The sequence below is a fragment of the Dicentrarchus labrax genome, unplaced genomic scaffold (genome assembly GCF_905237075.1).
Source record: "Dicentrarchus labrax unplaced genomic scaffold, dlabrax2021, whole genome shotgun sequence".
Taxonomy (NCBI): domain Eukaryota; kingdom Metazoa; phylum Chordata; class Actinopteri; family Moronidae; genus Dicentrarchus; species Dicentrarchus labrax.
In genome coordinates this window covers 22,837,838-22,860,589 of record NW_026136723.1, presented here as the reverse complement: position 1 = coordinate 22,860,589, position 22,752 = coordinate 22,837,838, and the positions used below count along the sequence as shown (strand labels likewise).

Genomic DNA, 22,752 nt, shown 5'->3' with positions numbered 1-22,752 from the left:
GAGCGTCCTCCTCGTGGACACCCACCAGCAACGGCTGTCCACTGGCTTATAAAGAGCCCTCCTACATAGAGATGGTCTGTTGTGCCTAAAAAAAATCACTTTATATGTGCTTGGTTTTATTTTGAAAATCCTGTATAACATAATTTGGGGGAAAATGATGCTAAATAAAACTTGTCACAAAAGATTTTAAAAGTACAATAGTAAGAATATTTTATATGTAAATATCTTTTTAATGTTTACTGTAATGTGCCTACCGGTAACTTTCCTCTATTCAGTTTATGGGAAAATGCAAAGTCATTTCTTAATGATGTGATCATAGTTTCATTAATTTCCCCTTTTTTATGTGTTAAGGGCGTTTAGAGATTTGTTTTTCACATTTGCTCTCATTGTGACATTTTCAGCATGAGGAAGTGAGTCAAACTAATTTGAATTTATTTCCCAATATCGTCTCTAAAATACCTTATAATAAACTTACATTCTGGTTTGTTTTGGATGGGTTTACTGCTTCAGTTTATTTCTTTATTCTCTTTCAACCCAATTCTCGTAATTCAGTTCAACTCGTATTCATTGTCATACTCATTTATTCACCGATTATTCAGTTTATTCAGCTATTCTTCACTTTATAACCTTAAAATGAGTAAATATGTATTAGTAATTCAGTATTTTACCTTGTTTTTCCATAAATATTACTCGATTGCTACAGTATTCGTCTTTAGTCGCTTTATACGATCTTTCTTAAGCTTTAATTATTGTAATTTAAGTTGTATTAAAACTAGTTAATTGGACTTTCATCTTTGGTGTTTCACCGCCCCCTGCTGGGCGAACCCGTGCGTCGTTAAACTCAACTTCAAAAAAAAAAGTAGTAGAAGAAGACCCCGTGTATAAATGTACGTCACATCCGGACGGATAGTCCAGTTGATCGCACGGCGGGAATGAGAGCTGAAGGTTTGTGTGAACAATCCGCCTCCATCCGCTGTAAATTAAATGATTTATAAAGTTTCTGACGACGTTGAATGTTATTAGAGGGGATCGGTTGTGATAAAATGGCGGTTTTGTTGAGGAAGTGTTGTTTTAAACGGTTAAAGTCTGTGAAATGCGTCGGTCCCCTGCTAGCGAACACGTTTAAATATTATTTATTTTCTGTTGTTTACAGACTGAATACACGTGTGCGACATCCAGCATTAAGATGGAGAGGTAAGACTGCTTCTTATTATTTATTTTTAACAACTTGTGTTTGTGTGTGTGTGTTGTTTTATTGGACTGAGAGAAACCTTGTGTTAGCGTGTTAGCACAGGAAAGACACGCTGACACGCTGATTGTAAACTTGTTGGAGGATTAAAGAGTTTATTGTGCAGACCTTTCCAGCGAGGCCCAGCCTGCAGTGGCTCTATCCTTTCCTGTAGTGTCTGCTAGAGAGATGTGAGGTTGTTTGAGGCCCTGCTGTGACTCTTCACGGCAGGGTTATAGGTAAACCTCCGACAATTACTGTGGAAAGTGTTAATTTATTGTTTTATTATTGGCACAAAATGAGCCTGAACAACCGTCTGGGTGCTGTTTTAATAATTCATGTTCACCTTGAAGTGAATGTCCTTGAACCACAGCAGGAGACCATGTGGCATGAAGGGATGAGAGTGCAGGTTTTCACTCCTGCTAACTACTAAATCAGTGGATTTTAACTGTTTATAGTTTCTAGGAATAGAATAAATGTAAGATTATACAGCAAACATTATTTTTGTTTTACTCATTATGTTCCACTATCTGTTTTTAGCATGCAAACACTCAAACTACAGCGTTCAGCCTGTCGGTACTCTCTGGTAGAGCAGTTCTCTGATCATCATAATACATTTAATCAGTATTTAAATGTGCTGCTGGCACATTGGTGTGTGTTTTATAACAGACACCAGATATTGTGACATTTCGTTATCTCTGTGGTAGACAACTAACATGTAACTGGTTTCTACTTTATACACCAACTACACTATTGTTTTAAGAGTTGGCAGTAAAGAGTGAGACCTTACTTAAACTCTTTCACCTTCATGGTACATTGTGTGTCTGAATCTTTAGTTCACATGTGTCCTGGAAAACTAGGACATTTAGAGACTAGTTTTCCAGTCATGGAAACATCTGGAAGTTGATTAAAATGACCAAGTATCCTGAAAGTCATACATTATATTGTACTTTAGTCTGTGCTGTTTGTTGGAGGGAACTGTAGTCAATTCAGAAAGCCTGATTTTTGTTAAATGTCCAGTACTTAATGTAAAATACTCTTTTACAGGACTACAGAGATGAACCCAGACCCCGCTCTGCTCGGACCTCCTGACTGACATCTGATGCTCAATGACTTCAGGTTAGTTTTTGTAATGTAAAGATGACACATGGCCTGAAAATGGCTTATCATTTTAATACAACTATAATGACCTTAGTGTTGAATAAGTACTGTATTTGATAAGTAAACCCCCTTTCTCAACACGTTAAGACATTTAAAGATATAAAACGATAGAAAATAATGGTGTCGTATTTAGGGCCAGATGTTGACTGTAGATTTATAGAAAATTAATTGTTATATCTAATCTGAATAAGCCTTTTTTTTTTTTTTGCTCATTGCTTTATAGGCTGAATGTTTTGATCAACATGTTAGTGAAACCTAAAGTGTGTTGATAATAAAAATGTACCTCAGACTGCCGGATCTTAATATTACTTAATGACCGCAATAGTGAAATCCTGTGCTATTAAGAAGCCAGATGCAGACTCTCTTTGCAAACACCTGCAGTCTCATAGTAGAAAACACCCGTTTATCCCGGTTCACAACAGCTGCGGCGCGTCCTACAGCTCACCAGTGTTTCAGACCCTGTTAACTAGCGACGGTCAGTTAACAGTCACAGACCGAGGAGGGAGAGTGCAGGGGGTTTGGTACCAGCAGGTACTGAGGTTAAACATTGTCCTGCAGTAGCTCCTACAAATGGTGATAATACCCCGCTGTTCAGCCACCCTAATTCACTGTGACACCCCTAATGAGACGCCACCTTGTTGAACCTGTAAGACTTGTGCAGACCTCACCAGCGAGACTCAGCCTACAGTGGCTCTGTTCTTTCCTGTAGTGTCTGCTAGAGAGACGTGAGGTTGTTTGAGGCCCTGCTGTGACTCCTCGCAGCAGGGTTATAGGTAAACCTCCGACATCTTTTTAGGTTTCTAGTCAGATGAAATGTTTGTTGTACTGCTCGAGTGTCTATTAACTGCAAACTCTGTTGCTTTACAGGAGTGGAAATCTTTCAGAGGCTGCTGAGTGCAGAAGTCTCTCTTGTCAAAGGTCTCGAAGGCGAATAAGTGGTACGTTTACCTGAACTAGTACAAAGAACATTTAATCAAACCTGGATTGTCAGAATCCAGTTTCATTCAAGTCTCCTTGTATGAACAAATGTATAAAGTGAATAAATCATCTGAGAAATACTGTTTTTATTGTTTCACAGGTTCCTGCTGGCCTCAATGAGAAGAGTCGACCGGTTATGATGGGGATCGATATTGTGGCTCTCGTTGAAACCAACCAGAGTGCGCCCCAAACATCAGTCAGGGTTCAACCAGTATGAGGAGACTTTGATGCAGGTGAGGATGCAGTAATCCTCTAAAGTCAGTCTGATCTTCATGTTTCACAAAGAATTAATTAAAATGTTTTTTGGTTTTTTTTTTTTTTTTTTTTTTTTTTTTTTTTATCTGCAGATTTCATCCAGAGTTGGAGAACCAGTTCATCTGCTGACCTTCAGATGACACTGTAGTCGGGTGGAAATTTATCCAGAGTTTTATAATCTCATTTGTATAAATAAACTTAAAACCTAAAAATAAACACACTTGCTGTGGTTGTGTCTTTTATATTCCTGGGTGAAAAATATATTTTCCAGCTTGTAGAAACAGTATCATTGTATTGGTTTTATTGGATCATCATAGAACCAGAAATTCAGTTATCACGAGATTATTGATCGTTCTGCTTTTCAGCAACAGTATTTGGATTTTGACCCACTGAAGAACAGATTAGTTATCTCCTGAAATTGATTTTATTTTATAGTTTATCTGTGGGCAGTCTTACAAACCGACTTCTCGTTAGTTTAAAAAGTTGAGGATGGGAATTGTTTTCCTTAATTTTATTTATTTTGTGGCTTGTGTGTAATACTGTTCCAGATCCACGTGAGGGTGATATTGCATCACATCAGAGGTTTATTTCCACCTACAGTTTTTCATTCTCCATTAACACCAATTTGAAGAAAAAAAAAAACCCTCCAGATGTTTTTACTGTGATCCAACAGACGTTTTCCTCAGAGCCGAACAAACTTTCCCCTGAATAAGAAAGGAACTCTCACGCAGTTAATCAATTTATTCCATACATCAACCATTTGGTTAACTGAGATCTGATCAGTTTGTTGCTGATAGTTGATCATGAGATAAATATTTATACTGAAAGAAATCTGTGGATTATGGTAGTAGATCACAGATTCACATCATCAGTTCCACCTGTTCTACAGCAGCAATAAAGCACCTCATCTCAGGTTTCTTTGTTTACACTGTTCTGCACTTTAAGTTATATTTTAACTTTACTCTTCTATTTGTGTGTTGTGTAAAGGGAGTCAGGCAAAGTAAGATTTTCATTGTACGTATAAACCACTGTTTCTTACTGTGCATATGACATGAAAACCTCTTGAATCCTTACAAAGAGGTGCTTACATCTCTTTTCACCTCAGAATATACAGTATATACATATTTTACATATTCTTAAAGTGAATTTGTGTTTTACGTTTACATATTTTTTACTGTTATGCACCAACAACGTGGCAATAAACCTAATTCTGGTTCTTAGATATGGTGTCAAAGTCCAGCTACAGGCAGTTTATATTAAAGCAGACGATGAATCTTGATCCAGTTTGAATTATAAAGTGTGATGTAGAAACTTGAAGCCTCAAACACTGAGAATGAACTTTACAGTGAAGTAGGAGACATCTTTGTGTCCAACAGGAAAATGTAAGAATTTAATTTTTAATGGTCATATTCATTATGTAATAGGGCAGAAGGAGTAGACGCATTTTTTAAAGATTGTAATGTGGAAATTATACTTCTTTTTTCATATCAGACACACATTATTGTTTAAAGCTGATTATTTGTTTATAAGTCTTAACAGATGTCAGGAGGGGATCTTTATTTTTTGCCCTCTTGATAAAAGGAATCTTCCCTCAGGCTGAGTTATTAATAATATTCATATTATTATTATTAGTTATTTTATCCCTGTAACCCCAAATGTATCATATTTGATATTTGTGAGACCTCTACATCATCAGTGTGATATATCTTTCTGATGTATACAATGAGACACATACAGATACAGAATATGTTTGACGTTGTTGTGCAATGTGGAAAAAAAGTTATTCTGTATGTTTGAAATTAGTTAGTAATTTTAGAGGAAACTCACAGTTCAATCGGTTAATAATGTTGTGTTTTATGTTTAAGATAAACAAACTGAGCAATAAATTGCACAAAAATACCGGATGTAGCAAAAATTATACAAATTAAAACCCATATATGGAAATTTATATTTTATTTCTTTCTTTTTTTTTATTTGTCAGAAGGTTCAATAAACACTTTAATTATTTCATGGTTCAGGCTTCACAGGGTTAAGGTATATTTCTACTTTTCCTTACTCAAAGAATATCAAGAAAGTGGGATTTTATTTTGTTATTTTATTGTGGAGGAGTTAATCTGGAGCGGATGTGACGTCACTTTCGGTTGCACCCGACCCGATAAAAACAAAGTCACGTCCCGATGTTAAACAGAGATTGAACGATGAAGTAAGTTAAACTAACTCAGTGACTACTTCCAGTTTGCATTTCTTTAAGTTTGCATTCAGAACAAAAAGCGAATGAACTAATTGTGGACTCATAAGTTGTCGTAGTATTTATTTATTTAAAAATAAATATATATATAAGTAAGTTAGTGTATATTTCTAATCAGAAAACACAAGTTGTCGCTTTACCAAAGATTGTGCTTCTTATTTCTAACACTTTAATCGAATAGAAACCACATAAACTTTAATTTAAAACAACATCGAGTCTCAACTTTCCTCCAACAGATTTACTTTCACTTTCGATTAAACCTCTTTAATTTAAATATTAAAATGTTAGTTATTCTACACAGTCAAACTGCACAATATAAAGTATAAAGACAGCTCACTTTCTGTGTGTCCAGCACTTAAAGATGGAGGGGAACATAAAAAAAGAGGAAGTATGATTGAGGTTTTGGGTGTGCCTGATGTTTATGTTTTATTTCCCTCACAGTCAAAACACAGAGGAGGAGGAGGAGGAGGAGGAGGGGAGGTGCTGAAGGTGCTGTATCTCTGTTATTAACCCTGACAGGCTGTCATCATATGTGAAGGAGCCAGAGGGTGAGTCAGTGTCCCGTAAAGCAGGGGTTCTCAACCTGGGGCTCGGGGCCCTCACTGGAGGTCGCCAGAGCTTCTGGTATAAGGAGTAAAAAAATACACACAGTCGTCCTATAACTTAACATGATAAACTATTTAATCATTCAAATTAAATCAGGTTTATTTATATAGGCGATTAAAAGCTGTTTACCAAAGTGCTGTACAAATTAAAGTGCACATATCGCCAATTAATGCCAATAACAGACACTATATTTATATATATATATAAATATAAGGCAATAACAAATATGTAAAAACAGAGACTTGTAAGAACTTTATGAAGAAGAAAAAGATTAAAAAACTAAAACCCACTAAGAACAATGAACAACATGTCTTGAGTTTTCCCTTAAATTTGTTAAGGGAGGGGTTTTAATGAAAGCTTTGGAGTGGAACAGTTAAAAACAGCTCTGAGATGTACAGGGCTGCCTGCGCCTGTGTGGCTTTAAAAACAAATAAATCCTGTATTTAGGATCTAAAATTTGAAGACCTGAACACAAGATATATCCACAGAGCTTTCTCTCTCTGGTAAACAGCCTCGACCTGCTTTAGAAAAGTTCTAACAACCAAAGAGCCGATTGAACAATGAGAAGAAAACACTTAATTTGTCTGTTATGTATGATTTTTAATTAAAAGAAAACACAATACAGGCAGAACATTTTATTAAAAGTTCCTAAAAATATCAAGAAAACTGATTTTTCATCAATATTTACAGGAAATAATCTGCTCAAAATTCAGCCAAATTGCTGTTTTTATACAAACTTTCTGAAATATCTATAAGATATGTCCCTCAGTCAGAGGTCTTCCCAGTAAGAAAGAAAAGGTCCCTTATGGAAAAAGTTTGGGAACATTCATTAATTTTCTGTCTTGATAATAAATCTTATTCTCAACCCTACCAGGAGTTTTAAACTGGTTATGAAACTAATTAATGCTGATGTCTCTCTATGACCTACATAAGCACACAACACCAATAAGGTGGTGGAAGCACTACCGCTCTTTGTCCACAGGGGGCGCCACAGTCTACAGAACAATGTAACTTCCTTGTTTCTGCTTCAATGAATGAAATATATTGCAGTGATCACTACCAATAATAGACCTTTATTATACTACCACTAATATATATTATACTACCTCTAAAGATAGCTGAGAAGTATTTGTGTTGTTCTACAGAAATGTACACTTTTATTTTTCCAACATTTAAACTTAAACCACATTATTAAATAACTCTTTGAGTTTATAAATATACATAAATGGTTTTTTTTGTGCATTTGAACATTGGCCGTCTTTTTGTCACCTTATTATTTTATTAAAGGATTGTATTACATATTATTTCTCAATCTCTTCAGCACATGTAGTCAGTGTCACAGAAGATTTATGGCAGTGCAACACATTTCTTTTACAGGTTTAAACCAGGTTTGTTAACAGTGTGATTCAATTATGTTTATGACTCTTATTATTATTACTTATGAACAAGTAATGACCTTTAAATCTTAACTCTTACATGTAGCTAAATGCAATGGATGTAAAGTTATTTTAGATTTTATTTAATATGAAAGACAAAACACAGTAAAAACAAAAATAAGACTGATCTTCACTGTCGTCACATATAAGAACCCATAAAAACACATAAGGACACACAGGAAAGTGACGGTAACACCAGACGGTAATGCCTTTTACAAAATGGCTGCTACAGGGCTTAAAAGCACATGTTGTCCATCATGGTATACTCACTAAATATATATAATTTAATCCATTTATACTTTACTTTTTTACAATTCCCTACAATAACAAAGGTCACACTAGACTACAACTAAGAGCTTCATATGAAATCATGAGATAAAATTCAAATATCTTCAGCAAGTAGATAAAAGGAAGTCAAGTGTGATTCTTTTTTTCAAAATAAGAGACTTTTTGTTACACAGCAGCATCAGTGACCACTATTTTCATTATATATTTTATAATATTTATTTGACATTTTGTTTTTTATGTCATTTCTCTCATATATCTGATAGTAAGGTTCACATTATTACATTTTAAATGGTAGAAAAATTTGTTTTTGACCTCAAAATACGGCCTTTGCCCTCCATACATGACTTCTATATAATACAGATATGTATTTGAACTCGTGTCAGCCTCCTGGCAGATACATTCATTTCATTTCTGTTCTTTGAGGCAGAGTAAATAAAGTTTGATACTACTATGTGACGTTACATCAATCAATCAGTCAGTAAGTGAAGTCGTTTATTTCTTCCCACAGTTGCTGCTCGAGTCTTGTAAAAGATCTCTCTCCTGTTGCATCAACAATATAATTTATACAATATAAACGTGAAAGCAGCCGAACACTTTGAGGTAACTGAACATTGCAGCACATTTATAGATTAATCTTATTTATTCACTTATTCAGGATTGTCTACGAGCTCTTTGTGAGTGTTTTTTTTCTCTACATCTTATTCTCAGATGGATTTCCCAGTGGAGGCGAAGGTGCATTTGGGTATGTGCCACAATGAGACAGTAGCGCGAGAAATCCTCAGAGCGTACGGCTTTACGTTGACAGATCTGGGCAGCGATCGAGTGCTTGTCAAGGGGTCATTTCTGAGACTTAAAGCTGCAAAAGCCGTTCTGGAGCCACTTATTAACTCACAAACCAAGACAGACATCACGCCGTCCTCATCCTCACTGGTCCCAACGGTTTCCTCTGGAGCCGTTCCCAAACACCACCCCAGCAGCAGCTCAGATGGTTACAGAAGCCGGTCAGGATCCCGAAACAAGCCTCCGCATGCTTCTCAATCTTCACCCAAGACCTCCTCACCTTGGGCGTCCGGCTCTCCGAACAACCACCAAACCTCTCCAGAGCACAGAGCTTCTTTTTCTCCGAGACCGGACCAGCGGAGCTCAGTCAGACCTGAAGGAGAGTGCTTTATCGTTGATGGGGATGTGTTTACTTACGCAGACCGGCTCAGGAGAAAAGAAATCGAGGGTATTCTGAACAGCCATGAAGTCACAATGGGAGTGCAGCCGGTTGGCGATAGCTTCAATCTCACTTTAGTCGGAAAGAACGCAGGGAACGCTGTCGGTGAACTACAGAGTCTCCTGAACAATCTCAACAAATCACTACGCACGCAGGAAGTTCCTCTTAAGGACATGGATCGTGACGGCCGAGCTCTTCTAGGGAGGATCAAGAGAGGCGGAAACACTCATTATTCAGTGTTCGTATGTGAGAAGAATGACAAACTCCAGCTCATAGGACCGTCTGGTGAGAGCTACGAGTTAAAGCAGAGGCTGTTGGGGAGGCCGGTTGACCGGTCAGGACGTACAGGAAGGACAATGGACAAAACCCCCAGAGGCAGGAGCAGCTCTCTACCACCAATCAGTCGAAAAAACACAGGTGGAGATAACGGTGCTGTCGCCAATCCGCCTCCTGCTGGAGCTGCAGGTTACACTCCGTCAAAGTACCCAGATGATAAACGGGAAGGTCGTGAGCAAAAGGGCAGAGTTTCTAAATGGTTCTCATCTTTCAGGAGAAGAAGCCACTCTGAGTCCCGCCAAAAAAGCAGAGCGGGAAGGGTCAACGACAACGTGGAAGACACGGAAAACAGAATCACTAAATCTACTAAATCACCCAAGAAAGGTTTCATTGGGTTCTTACAGCTTCCATGGAAAAATATGAAGAGAAAATGAACAGCACTAAAATGAAGTACCTGTTATTTGTCTTACTGAGTAACAGGTTTCAATACTGAATACTGAATACTGGATCTTTGAGGCCCGTAGTGATTCTGATATGTGAGACACGTGTCTGTACAGTAAATCTGTAGTTACTGTCAGCAGCTTAGAACATTTTAATTGATTATTGTTTAAGTCAGTGCTACTGGAGTCCGAACATCACAACAACTTCGGTCTCTGCTAATCCTCTTCTTGGACTTTTGGACTCAACAGAGCGGGTCTTGACTACAGCTACTGTTTGAAGTGTAAAATTTAAACTGAATCACTCAGATTGATGAATGTTGTTAGGCGGTGCAATGATTTTATGAGCCTGATACTGTCTCATGATAAATTTCTTATCACACTGTAACACTAATAACCTGTGCACAAGAATAACTTTATACTGTTTACAGCCGTTAACATTTCTCACACATTTATAATTTACTGTTTTCTTTGCACTGTAAATGTCGGTGATCTGGATCTGATTCTACATCTGTACACTGGATAAGAGAATCAGCTGAACGGCTAAAATATAATTTATGCAAAAGGGGGGAAAAAAACAGAAGAATAAATATGACAATTAATTACACAAATGGCCATTTGGGTGATTTGAAGGAAATGTGATAATGAGATTTATGCCTCTTTCATCTCTATGTGTTTGTGCTCTGTCATAATTACATTGGGCATCTGGGGCTACTGTGAGTGTGCAAACTGTTGATGTTGTTAGTGTAACACCTGAATGCAACATCTAGAGGGAGACAGAAACAGACGTGAGAGGAAGTGAAACAGTCTGACGGTACACTGAGAGGAAGTACTTATGGCTGGAGAGGATCTAACAGGAAAGTAGTTACAGGAACGATAACTGGATGCTCGACTGGACAATGTTACCATATATAGTGTAAAGACTTTTAGATTCATCTAAGGACTAAAAAAAGAACAGGCTGTCCACACACTGATGAATGCTCTACAGTAGGTAGGTGTTAAATGTTTCAGACTTATGGTAAAGTCCCTTTACTCATGATTCTTCCAATCAATGTTTGTATTAAATATGAACTTATGAGACTGTTCAAACAGGGCTGCACTCATATGACTCAGAGGTCTTTTCTTACAGTAATAACCAAAAGACAAATCAGTCTGATGAGAAATCTCTCATGTTTAGTGCTGTGGTTTCCCCCTGTTTGTTTTTTATCTGTTGCCAGGGGCAACGTGACGTCTGATGGACAGATGGTTGTTTGGAAGTCTGACAATATGTGTAAATATTAAATATTTATTTTACTTTTCATAAAGGGCAAGGGGAGGATGAAACAGTTATATTCACTTCCCGAACTGATCATATGTGACTATAATTGACCCTCTCTTCTGTACATGCGTGCAAACACACATAATCTCTCTATGTATGTTTTTGTGCTTGATTAATATTCCTTTGTATGTATGCCTTTTGATTGTGGTTGTAGATTGCATAACTTTTGTAAATGCTTATAGCTTATTGAGGCGGGGTTCCTTCTACAAGTCTTCTATCTCTTCTCTCATCTCTGCTTTTTTTCCTCTTATTTGTGGTGCTGCATTTGTAAACCTAAAATAACAGGGTCATACATTCAGTAGCCTTAACAGTTTGATGTTCAGTTGAAGACATGTGACACACATTGCTTCCAAGAAATTGTTGTGTAATAAGACATTGGTGTTAAGACTAAGAATGACGATCCTTTTGCTTGCAACAGAGAAGAGTACAAGCGAAGAGACTTTAATGACTACCAGCCCCTGATGGGAGGTTATAGTATAGTTTCTCTTGTGAGTTTCAGATGTCAGAAATAAAGAAACCAGATAATTAAAACAGCCTAGGACAGGCGGTCAAGGCACACAGAGCACAGCTAAACCAAAAGGACAATTGAAAACAGTAGGAAAAATAGGTATAAATAAATTCAAGGTTTACACATAATCAGGATAATCTACTGGGTGAGTCTGACAATGAATTTTGACTCAATTTATAGTTTATTGACCCATTGACCTTCACCCAAATTACTAAAACAGTCCCAATCTTGACTAGAAATTGTGGATTGACAAAACAATCCCAACTCAGGGTCCAATTACCTTTTTTTTTCTTCACAGGTTCTTTCAGCTGTATCACATCTTCTTCATCACTGGATGGAGGTTGCTCTGTTGTCATGGAGACGTGCAACCTCACTAGTTATGATTTCATCCCTAGAACTGTTAGGACTTCTTGTCCATGCTTACTTGAAACTTTTAATTGAAAAAAAAGTATTAATAAAGTTAATTGAGCATCACAGATCTTAACCTTGATCATGATCACAGAACTGTTTGAAGTTAAGGTCCATTAAGCAGCTTATCCAGAGCTTTCAACTCTCTGTGCTGTTTGAACGAGTTGGGACGTTTTGTCCAGCAATGAAAATCTTAATTTACCAAAATAAGATAAATAAATGCACAAATAGATAAAATGCAGGTTTTTCAAACATATTTATAATAATAACTCTTTGAAGGATCTTTAAAAACAGAGTTTACAATGTGCTTTAATAGACAAAGAAAGAACAGGACAATACAACAACAGAGAACCAAAGAACAGGCAGAACAGAAATAAAGAACAAGAAGAAGAAAAAACAAACATGGTAGGGTATGGTAAGATAAGGACAGTAAAAGCGGTAGCCATTAAAAAATTAAATTAAATATAAATGAATACAGAACTGAGAGAGAATAAAAGCAATAATATTATTAAAAGCGAGTCTATAAAAATGGGTTTTAAGAAGGTACTGATTTCAAAACCTGGACAAATAAAACCAAAACTAGAAGTAAGAGAGAAAATATGGTTTTGTTTGTTTTTGGGTGAACTGAACCTTTAAATTCTAAGTGAAAAGACTGACATAAACAAGAAATATCATATCAAAATTACATTCTGCCTTCTTGTGTGTACACTTTTTAAAAGTTGTTTTTTTCCTTATCACAAACTCTATTCATGAAACAATAATACATCAAGGCAGTCATGGATTTTGCTCATCATGGAAAAAAAAACCACCCATCTGAGTCATGAACTGAGCTGTGTCACTCTGCCTGCGCTCAGAAAGATAAACACAGACTGCTCAAACATGTTGGAGATTGGCCTGCAGCTGTCGATGAGGCACAAAACGTCAAGATCATCACTTCAGTGTATCTTGACCTTCACTCTCCGCTGAAGCAGTGTGCAGATCTACAGATAGTACAGAGAGTTCAAAGTAGTCACTGACTCTGTAGTTCATTCACAAGATCAGTTACAGTTAGGAGGATGTGTCAGAGGATGTTAAGTGTTTTAGCAGAGGTGTCAAATGTACTCACATTCTTCACTCAACGTGAACAAGTTCAGGCTCTGAACTGAATTTAAATTGTTCAATGATGATGATGAGTGTAACAAAGACAACTTTGCCAAAGCATTGAGAAAGTATACAAAAAAAAAACTGTAATATTCGAGCAGCCAATCAAGAAAATATCATAAAACAAAAACTTTGTGTGTTTGTCAGAGATTGTAGGAAGTGTGTTGTAGTTGATGTGTGTGTGTGTGTGTGTCTCTTTAGTTGTTTTCATCTTGTTACGTATGTCATGACTTGATGTTGGTTCCCAGGTTGTCAAATACAGAAGCGAGCAGTGTTCAGTTAGTTGCAATCTGCCACTAAATGCCACTAAATCCTACACACTGTTCATTTAAATAACAAAGTACTTGCACATTGTCACTTCCCACCTCTTGGTTTTGTTTTGCAGTGGCATGAACAGCGACACAGGAAGCTTTGGTCTTTGTTGTTTATTAGTTAGATTTCTCTTCCTTTGTTTCCCTTCTTTAATTGACTTCTTTTAAGTTTGAACCTCGGGTGGAAAAAGACCTCGAAAGGTTCTTGAAAAGGTTCCCAATTTACAGAAAAGTGGTGTCAAAGGGGATTTAGAAATCAACTGTCTCTGCCTTAGTCAGCTTTCCCACACACACTTACTCGAACTTAATCGCACACACACCTACACACTTACATTTGTCTCACATGACAAACAACACTGCTAAACCTTTTTTGGCTCCAGCATCCAAAAAACCAAGAGTTTCTCAAGTTGCAGCTTGGCCCTGCTGCGAGATGGGAACCTCTGGATTAGAGCAAACCCTAAGGGACACGTTGTGCTGCCAGTGCCAAGTTTAGAAAGGAAATGCCACGATCCTTCCCAGGAGATAAAGACCATTTTCTACCCCCAAATTTGCAAGGTTAACTGCTCTTGCCTGGCAGCATGTCAGATGTGGGTTCCTGTTCCTGGGAAGAAAAAAAAAACACACACACACACACACACACAAAACCATGCTTGAAGAAAAGCAATACCTTGCAGTGAGAGTCACACTGTTTAGTGACAGTTTTGAAATTTGGAAGCCTTGTGGCAGGAAGAGAGAGACGGAGGAGGATGCAGAAGTGGTATGAGCTCTCAAAGATAGCCTCCTGCTATTTATATAGCTCTGCGTGAGGGCATGGGCTGACTGACAGGATGACGTGCTGTAGCTTGTAGACCACAGCTCTCTGTGTGTGACTTGACTAAGCACACCCTAGAAATCATCCAGTTCACCACGCCCACAGCAGACTGTCTACACTACCGGGGCCCAGAAGTCGACCATACTTCTGTTTCTTCTTCTTCCTTGAGCTGCTTTCTGTTCCTCTGTGTCTTGTTCGTATTTTTTTTTTATTTTTGTTTGTTTGTGTTTGGTGAAATACAGACAGGGGGAATGGCGGAGCTGGAGGGCCTGGAGTTTGGGAAGTCAGACTTTGTGCTCCTGGATGAGGTGACGATGGAGCAGTTTATGGAGAATCTGAAGCTGAGGTAAGGCCTGTGATACTGTCAGAGAAGAGGAAGGGAGGGGAAGAGGGGGGAAGCAGCTGTGTGTCAGAGATGCAGAGAGTAACGCTTCATACATAAAAGATATATGAAGGAAACGGCATGTTTCTTCAAGTCTTATCCTGTGAAATATGTAAAAAATGAGAGTAAAATAAGTAAGATTAAGGTAAACTTAACTGTTCTAAATCACCCAAATTGACAATATCTTGATGACTTCTCTCAAGTAAGAAGAGATGAAAAGATGAAACATAACGGTAGATGTAGAGAAACAAGCATGAGTCGCTAATGCTTTGGCTTTCCCGCTCACCCTCGGGGTTCACATTATATACCTGTGGTTTATACGATCGCCACCACACTGAACACGAGCTGTCATGTGAGCCAATAGAAGCACATGGCACAAATACAACATAGTCTCACCAAACCTGTCTAACTTAAATATGTAAACGTGACTTCTTTTGTCTTGTTTTGTGACCTTTTCTGCTCTTAAGATGCGTAACGCTTCCAGAGTCCAGACTTTTGTTTCTCGATCACTTTATCACTTCCTCCGTATCTTTTTGCGGGACGCAACGTGTCCTCGGTTCAAACTGTGAGAAAATCACAGTTCAGCACAGTCAGTCATCTGAGGATCAGCAGAGGCAGCAAAATGTCAAACAATGTCAAAATAAGCTCTGGATTTAGAGCTCACACTTAACATTTTTCACATAGTTACCCTGGCTTAGCGTCTGTCTGTCATTATTGGTTGGCAAATAATGTATGTAGAGTTTCATCACACAGCTTGATCGGACTTGTCTGCTGGAGAAGCATAAGCTGGTTGTAAAGTTTGTGCTGATATGTGCCAACTTTAATGATTTGCTGCAGTTTTTTTCCCCATATCTATGTGTGAGTTCAGGTGTTTGCATTTGCACTGTTTTCCTTTACCTGTTCACATTTATAGACTGGTCTATAGATCACTATTGGTACAGAGATGAGTATGTTGGGTTCTCTGTCAGCATATAAATGAAGGTTGGTGGACAAAGAGGTCTTGGTCCTCTTCTTTATTAAAAGAAGAATTACACTTTTAAACTACCAGAGATCAGGACTTGAATATGTTTTCATTAATAAGACATCAGTGGTCGAGCTGATGCATTTAATGTAACAGTCACAGCAGACAATACAGGATTTGTGCTCCTTATCCCACATAGCCTCACATGTTACTGTTGCCTCCTGTTGCCTGATTGGTCAGTATATTACCAGGAAGGAGACTGGGGTGACTTCTCTATTTTTTTTTTAACACCAAACCCAACTCTGACCCCACTGCTAGACCATTCCCTGCTGTCTGTGATAATTTAACCCAAAAATGTTTTATATAAACAACCTGTTCAGTGACTCAGCCATCATCCTCTGTAGCTGTGTGTCAGTTCATCCTCCTGCCCAATTCAATATAATATTCACAGGAAAATTTTAAATAAAAATCGCTGTGCTTTTCGTTACCTTAAAGCTGTTTCCCTTGTGCCATGGCGGAGTCCGCCTTGTTTCTACAGTAGCCCAGCAGAGGCAAATGAAACACTGGCTCTTGAGAAACTACAGTTTTTTTGCATCAGTTTCTCCTTCACGCTTGAAACGAGAGGTTGAGGCGAGGGTGTTGCAACCAGCAACCACACCACTAGATGCCACTAAATCCTACATAATGGTCCCTTAACATATAAACAGCGGGTCCAAGTGACTCCAACTACTTTAGATGCTGTACGGTAGTTAGAGCATTGGTACAGCTCATTCTACGTTTGTATATTTCATGTGTGACAATAACACAACCTTTGCACACCTTGACGACCACAAGTCATCAATATAGAACAAGAGACTCTCCCACACGTTACACGTACACAGACCATCATCAGTTTATAAATAAATCAGGTCTGTGTATCGAAACCTGCTGAAAGTGAAGAAGACAGTGTGCAGGGGTCTTTTGATTCATATTGTATGTGTACAATCTTTGTCTCCAAAGTAACTTAAAGTAACAGTAATACAGTTGTACTTAAGTGAAGTTAATACATTAGTTTCCACCTTTGATCATTTATTACTCATACTTTTATGCCTGGCTTTTATCATATATATCATTATTGACCTATTATCAGTGATGTCCCGAACACCTGTTTAATGCTCCTGTGGTCACATTACATTTCCGGACTTTATGTGTTGACAAGAACCACACGAACGATCCAGAAAACAATAGACTAGTATAATGCCTGTATGTCCTATAAACTCAGGAATAAGATTGGCATTTGAAATCATTATGATGAACATGTTGACCATATATCACCAACTCTCTTGACAACACTTTCAATAAAACTATATGTGCAACAAAAAGGTAATTATTTAGCTTCATTAACCGTCATGACATGCCGATTTTGCCCCTCCCAGCTCAAGAAAACCCACAAAAGGTTTCACAAAACTGTGACGCCCTTTGAACCACAAGTTTCATTTCCTGCTTGTACACACACACACTTGTGTCACTTCCTGTCACCTACATATGACATAAAGCATGATCGCTTATGGAATTTTTAACTCTATGGGTTTTTTATGGGTGGTGTGAATATGTCATGGGAAAACGCTGTGAAACCAAGACTGGATCTTTCTTTTCTTTCCTCTAGATTTCTCTACAACTACCTAAAGGACAGAACAGGTGCACTTAAGGGACCAATCAGATATTTCAGAATCAGATGTTCCTAAGCTAAACAGCTATTTGCAACCATTAAATTAAGAATTCTACCAACATGCAAATACGCAGATATATGTCTCTATGTCTACACATATGAATGACACCTGCACATGTGTTTGGGCAGGTTTGAGAAGGGCCGTATCTACACCTACATCGGAGAAGTGGTCGTCTCTGTTAACCCGTACCAACAGATGGACATCTATGGAAAAGAAACCATTGATGCGTACCGCGGCCGGGAGCTGTATGAGAACCCCCCTCACTTGTATGCAGTGTCCGATGCTGCCTATAAGGCCATGAAGAGACGGGCCAAAGACACCTGCATCGTCATATCAGGTTTGTGTCTTCACACTAAACATCACGAGTCCTGCAAAGTGTGAACTCTCTCACTTTCTGCTGTGTCTGGCCTGAGGAGGCTGACAGCTTTAACTACAGGTGACTTTCCACAAATTAAAATTGGATTACAAACATCAAATTCTTGATTCTCTGCAGTTTTGTTGAAAGACTCCCTGTTGCATCAAATTATTGGTTTGAATTAATGCTGAAAAAAATGGTGAGAAAACTTTTTCTGCTCTTAATCATGAGGTTTGACCTGTGTGTGGCACCAGATGTGAGATGTGATGTTATTAACCAAATCAAAAGAGTTCATCCTCTGTTCTCTGAATATTTACCACATCTCAGCTTGTTCGGCTCTGCTCTACATTGACAGACTGTCTAGGGCTGCAACTGATGCTTATTTTCTTTATCATTTCAAGTACAATATATGCATGTCTGCGTCCTCATTCATTGTGCATTGAATCTTTATGTTAATTGAATTCAGGTACTTACAGCACTCAACAGTATTTATACAAGAAATAAAAAGAGCAAAGAGACCAAATACTAACATATGTGTCTATACTGACGTGTTCATCATCGTGTGTGTTTTATGTTTCAGGTGAAAGTGGTGCAGGTAAAACAGAAGCTAGTAAATACATCATGCAGTACATTGCAGCCATCACAAACCCAAGCCAGAGGAAGGAGGTTGAGAGGTGAGTGGAGCTTTACAGCAGTAAATCCAGATGGGTTTTTACTCTCAAATCCAACAGAAATAAATAATTGGATCATGAGAATTTGATGTGGCCATAAATCATCTCTTCTTCTCTTTCCTCTAACTCTAATTTCCCACCTCCCTGATGGCCCCTCTTCTCTCACATGTTTCTCCTATCGATGGTCACCGTGATGGGAAATAAATCCAGCGTGAAGAATGTGCTGCTCAAATCCAACTGCGTGCTGGAGGCCTTCGGGAACGCCAAGACAAATCGCAACGACAACTCCAGCCGCTTTGGCAAGTACATGGACATCAACTTCAACTTCAACGGCGATCCCACCGGAGGACACATCAACAACTACCTGCTGGAGAAGGTGAGGAGGGGAGTGGGCAGGATGATGGAGGGCCTTCGACTGCAGACAGGAGACCGACCGCAGAAAAACAAAGGAGTTATATGCTCCTCTGAGACACGTTGAGCCCACCTCTACAAGAAAAGTTCTGCTCATTTAGTTTTTAAATTACATTTTTTTTTCTCCATGAACATGAATGTTTCATGAGGCGATGACAAAGAGGTGTGAGGGAACATCCGTGAATAGATGTGTCTGTGAAGCTGGTGTTGTTAATGAATGGCTCACCTGGGGGGTACTTGATGCTGCTGTATTTATCCGCTCTGTTAAACAACCCGTCTGGCACTCAGAGCTGGTGTGAATGATGGTGCCATGATTCATTTTCAGAGGGCAGAATTAACCAACGCTGTTCCTCAGACGTCCTGTTTTCTCATCAGCAGTGAACTGCTGTAGTCACACAATTGGTTATCAGTTTGGTTTGAGGGTTTAATTATTGTATTTTGGGTTTTTTTTTTCATCAAGACAAACATTAGAAAAACAGCTGGTGGTGATTTTCTTGTCTGGTCATAGATTTTTCTTATTTCTTCTGAAAACTTAAAGGTCCATCTTTGACCACAGGGTGTTGCTTTTAGACATTTTGAGTGCAGCTCTACTGGAGATGTGACGCCTCTTACACCAGCACTCTACATAGTTTTGGTGTCAATCCATCAAAATCAAAGAGCAAAGACCTTCTTTTTACATGTTTTTTTTTACCAGAGTTCAGCAACCGTCCAGGGAAAAATCTATCTCTGACACATGAAAGTGACAGTTGACTCCAGGGTGGCCACACGACACGTTACACTTCAGAGTGTTACTTTTCCTTTTCCTTTTGGACTAGAAAACTTGCTTAGACCTTTTTTCGAGCTCTGTTTGTCTTTTGTACGCCCAGAATAGTGTCGGCCAGTATGTTCAAGTTTTTCCAACCGGCCACTGTTGACCCCACAGCCGGCGATTGTCGGTGTCGGTGTCTTTTAGCTGTAATAAACAAATTAAGAAAATATTCGTACCCCCTTTTTCTTTATTAAACAGAAAAATATATCGGTACACCCACTTAATTCAAGTTTCTCTCTTTGACCGAACTAAGACTTAACGCTATGATTGCCTGAAACATAATAAAACTCACCACTTAATTCAGTTAGATGTGAACATATTCTGCTCTTGTTGGCCCTCTTTGTGCTTTGGACTGTTTTAAGCGGCTCCTGAAAACCTCTTCATGGATCTCCTTCCCTTTGTTTATATATGTATTATATTGTTTGTGAAGCACAATCCTACCTCAGAAACTCACACACCTTAAATGCTGACCTCTCTGAGAAATGCTGCTATTTAGCAATAATATAAATTTAGTTAGTTAAATTATTTGCTTTACCTCAAGAACCCAGTGAGGTTTGAGACAAGCTAACTTTTATTAAGTAGTTGAAATTATGTTGATTATGAAAAACTGAACAAACAACACTTAACTTTAAAAAGGAACTCCTAGAAACAACACAGAATAATTATAATGGCAGCGAAAGAGTGTCTGAGGATGGAGGTTTGGTTCACTACTATAATCTGTTCTCCTGTTCAAGTCCAGGGTGGTCCACCAGCAGGAGGGGGAGAGGAACTTCCACTCATTTTACCAGGTAAACTCCACTCCAGTTGTTTCTACGTATATATTATAATAAGATATAATCACATTGGATCTGAACTTCTCTCGTGTTTGATGTGTGTCTGACAGTTACTGCGGGGAGGATCACAGGACATGCTGGCGTCATTTCATCTAGTGAATGATCCTGCTGTTTATACTTACACGAAAGAGGGAGCTGCAACTGCAGTGAGTTTGTCAGCTTTAGCACAAAGACAAAATAATGTTACTTCCTGGTTTCTGCAGTTTCTCTGCATTTCAGAAACATAATGATGATGTTCAGCTGTTTGATGTTTTTTTTTGACTGATCAATTGGCAAAACTTTGTCTAATACAAAGACCTTGTTTTCCTTAAGACCTCCAACAATGATCGATCGAGCCACAAAGCGGTGATGAGCGCCCTGGAAGTGATTGGCTTCACAAAAGAGGAGATTAACTCGATTTATCAGATCCTGGCCTCCATTCTTCTGTTGGTAAGTTATTGCATATTTTCTAGGATTAAAATAAAAGTATTCATCAGCAGTGTCTATCTTAGATCAATGTAATGAGATCCTGGTTCTATAATGAACTGTGGTTTAATTTTTCAGGGTAATATGCAGTTTGAGAGTGACGGCGAGAGCGTTCAGATTCAGGGACTCGAAGCCGTCAACCAGATCTCGGAGCTCACGGACACAGAGCCAGACAGCGTCAGTAAGACCCTCCTGTACCGCACTGTGGCCACCGGGGGTGGCGAGGTCATCGAGAAGGGACACACAGAGCAGGAGGCCTGCTTTGGACGGGACGCTTTTGCCAAGGTGTTTACGTGCTTCATGTATAGCCCTTTTCTTGTATGATAAAACAGCTTTTCAGGATTTCTGCTTTATACAGATGAATCCTTTCACTGCTTTCAACATTAAGAACACCCTCTCTTATTTCCAACTGTAGGCTCTATATGAGAGACTTTTCGGATGGATTGTAAGCCGCATCAACAGTGTCATTGAAGTTAAAGACTACAACCCAGTGCTTCATGGGAAAAACACAGTCATTGGCGTGCTGGATATCTACGGCTTTGAGATCTTTGACAACAACAGGTTGGTGTCTTCGGGATGTTGTGAAGTCTCTCTTTCTTTCTTAAATGGAAGGAGTGAGTCATTGTTTATGATGTTGCTCAAGCGTTTGTTGTTCCTCTGTTGTCGGGCAGTTTTGAACAGTTCTGCATCAACTACTGCAACGAGAAGCTGCAGCAGCTCTTCATCGAGCTGATCCTCAGACAGGAACAAGGCGAATACCAGAGAGAAGGCATCACCTGGCAACACGTGAGAAAGCCACACAAACAATGACACACACAGAGCACGGCAGAGGTGTCGTGTCATACAGAGAAACACACATTTGCAGACCAATTGGTATTAAGTTGTTCTGCATTTGCAACTGACGTTCAGCAGCTGTGCAGGAAACGGTCTGATGTTCATATAAGTGATAAATAAGGGTGTGGAGGTATGGAGTTTTCCCTAACATTATTCAAGTGTTTTTAGTTGACAGAGACACTTTCAGAAAGACAAAATATGATATAACAGCAACAAAATTAACATGTTGGCTCAACCAGCTGTGACCTGCAACATATAAAGCAGACACCATAACCTGATAATTATTTTTTAATGATTTTATTTACAATTAATGCTAGTAATTAACAGAAAGTATGGGAGTCTGGAGGTCTGCCCAAAAAGAACAAAAGGATGGAGGAAGTCTGGGTCTCCACCTAAACTATATAAAACATTGCAACGAAGCTACGAAACAAAGAACTGTAAACTAGAGATAGTCGATCTGGCGTTTTGAGATAATCAGCAGTGTCCAATGCCTGCACTCACAACACCGATAAGCAGGCATATGCAGGCAGCCTTGTCAGAGTGGCTGCTGTGGAACGATGTCAGTGCTCCCCTTCATGAGTTTTGGGGAGGTGGTGAAAAGGTTTCCAGCCCTGTACTGTAACTAATGCATCCTGCTGTAAACGTTTAAACGCCTGAAGTTCCTCAGTCTCCATTCTCTTTTCTAAATGTTAACA

The 22,752-nt window shown here is 38.7% G+C and overlaps 2 protein-coding genes, 2 long non-coding RNA genes and 2 other non-coding genes across 7 annotated transcripts in view; 5 read left to right on the top strand and 1 right to left on the bottom strand.

The window, feature by feature from the left end:
- The first annotated feature begins 858 nt into the window (after positions 1 to 858).
- On the top strand, positions 859 to 3,838 carry LOC127358195 (uncharacterized). Its single transcript, XR_007882392.1, has 6 exons — positions 859 to 945; positions 1,154 to 1,194; positions 2,276 to 2,347; positions 3,257 to 3,327; positions 3,468 to 3,600; positions 3,715 to 3,838. It is a non-coding gene; the product is annotated as an uncharacterized LOC127358195 (long non-coding RNA).
- Positions 1,350 to 1,484, top strand: LOC127358518 (small nucleolar RNA SNORA9). Its single transcript, XR_007882452.1, has one exon. It is a non-coding gene; the product is annotated as a small nucleolar RNA SNORA9 (small nucleolar RNA).
- Positions 3,045 to 3,179, top strand: LOC127358519 (small nucleolar RNA SNORA9). The gene has a single exon (XR_007882453.1). It is a non-coding gene; the product is annotated as a small nucleolar RNA SNORA9 (small nucleolar RNA).
- A 2,457-nt stretch (positions 3,839 to 6,295) lies between the features above and the next one.
- LOC127358188 (uncharacterized) lies at positions 6,296 to 12,442 on the top strand. 2 transcript variants are annotated; one of them, XM_051391106.1, is made up of 3 exons: positions 6,296 to 6,418; positions 8,709 to 8,800; positions 8,909 to 12,442. In XM_051391106.1, the coding sequence occupies exon 3, from the start codon at positions 8,909 to 8,911 to the stop codon at positions 10,127 to 10,129; it is 1,221 nt and encodes a 406-aa protein (XP_051247066.1). In that variant the 5' UTR covers positions 6,296 to 6,418; positions 8,709 to 8,800; the 3' UTR covers positions 10,130 to 12,442. The 2 variants fall into 2 exon arrangements, with proteins under 2 accessions (XP_051247066.1, XP_051247067.1); XM_051391107.1 differs by lacking the exon at positions 8,709 to 8,800 and having other exon boundaries at positions 6,301 to 6,418.
- A 215-nt stretch (positions 12,443 to 12,657) lies between these two features.
- Positions 12,658 to 14,726, bottom strand: LOC127358197 (uncharacterized). Its single transcript, XR_007882394.1, has 2 exons — positions 14,485 to 14,726; positions 12,658 to 13,346 (listed from the first exon to the last, which is right to left on the bottom strand). It is a non-coding gene; the product is annotated as an uncharacterized LOC127358197 (long non-coding RNA).
- An 8-nt stretch (positions 14,727 to 14,734) lies between these two features.
- myo1g (myosin IG) overlaps positions 14,735 to 22,752 on the top strand; it is a 45,997-nt gene continuing 37,979 nt past the window's right edge. Inside the window, exons 1-10 of the mRNA XM_051391096.1 lie at positions 14,735 to 14,974; positions 17,809 to 18,017; positions 18,616 to 18,709; positions 18,917 to 19,082; positions 20,660 to 20,713; positions 20,809 to 20,904; positions 21,071 to 21,187; positions 21,302 to 21,508; positions 21,639 to 21,784; positions 21,895 to 22,009. Of these exons, the coding sequence (XP_051247056.1) occupies positions 14,880 to 14,974; positions 17,809 to 18,017; positions 18,616 to 18,709; positions 18,917 to 19,082; positions 20,660 to 20,713; positions 20,809 to 20,904; positions 21,071 to 21,187; positions 21,302 to 21,508; positions 21,639 to 21,784; positions 21,895 to 22,009 (1,299 nt within the window). The 5' untranslated portion in view covers positions 14,735 to 14,879. The remainder of the gene's footprint in view (positions 14,975 to 17,808; positions 18,018 to 18,615; positions 18,710 to 18,916; positions 19,083 to 20,659; positions 20,714 to 20,808; positions 20,905 to 21,070; positions 21,188 to 21,301; positions 21,509 to 21,638; positions 21,785 to 21,894; positions 22,010 to 22,752) is intronic.

Bases quoted from the DNA above. Each gene is read 5' to 3' on its own strand.
- LOC127358188 (XM_051391106.1), top strand. From the start codon at position 8,909: ATGGATTTCCCAGTGGAGGCGAAGGTGCATTTGGGTATGTGCCACAAT.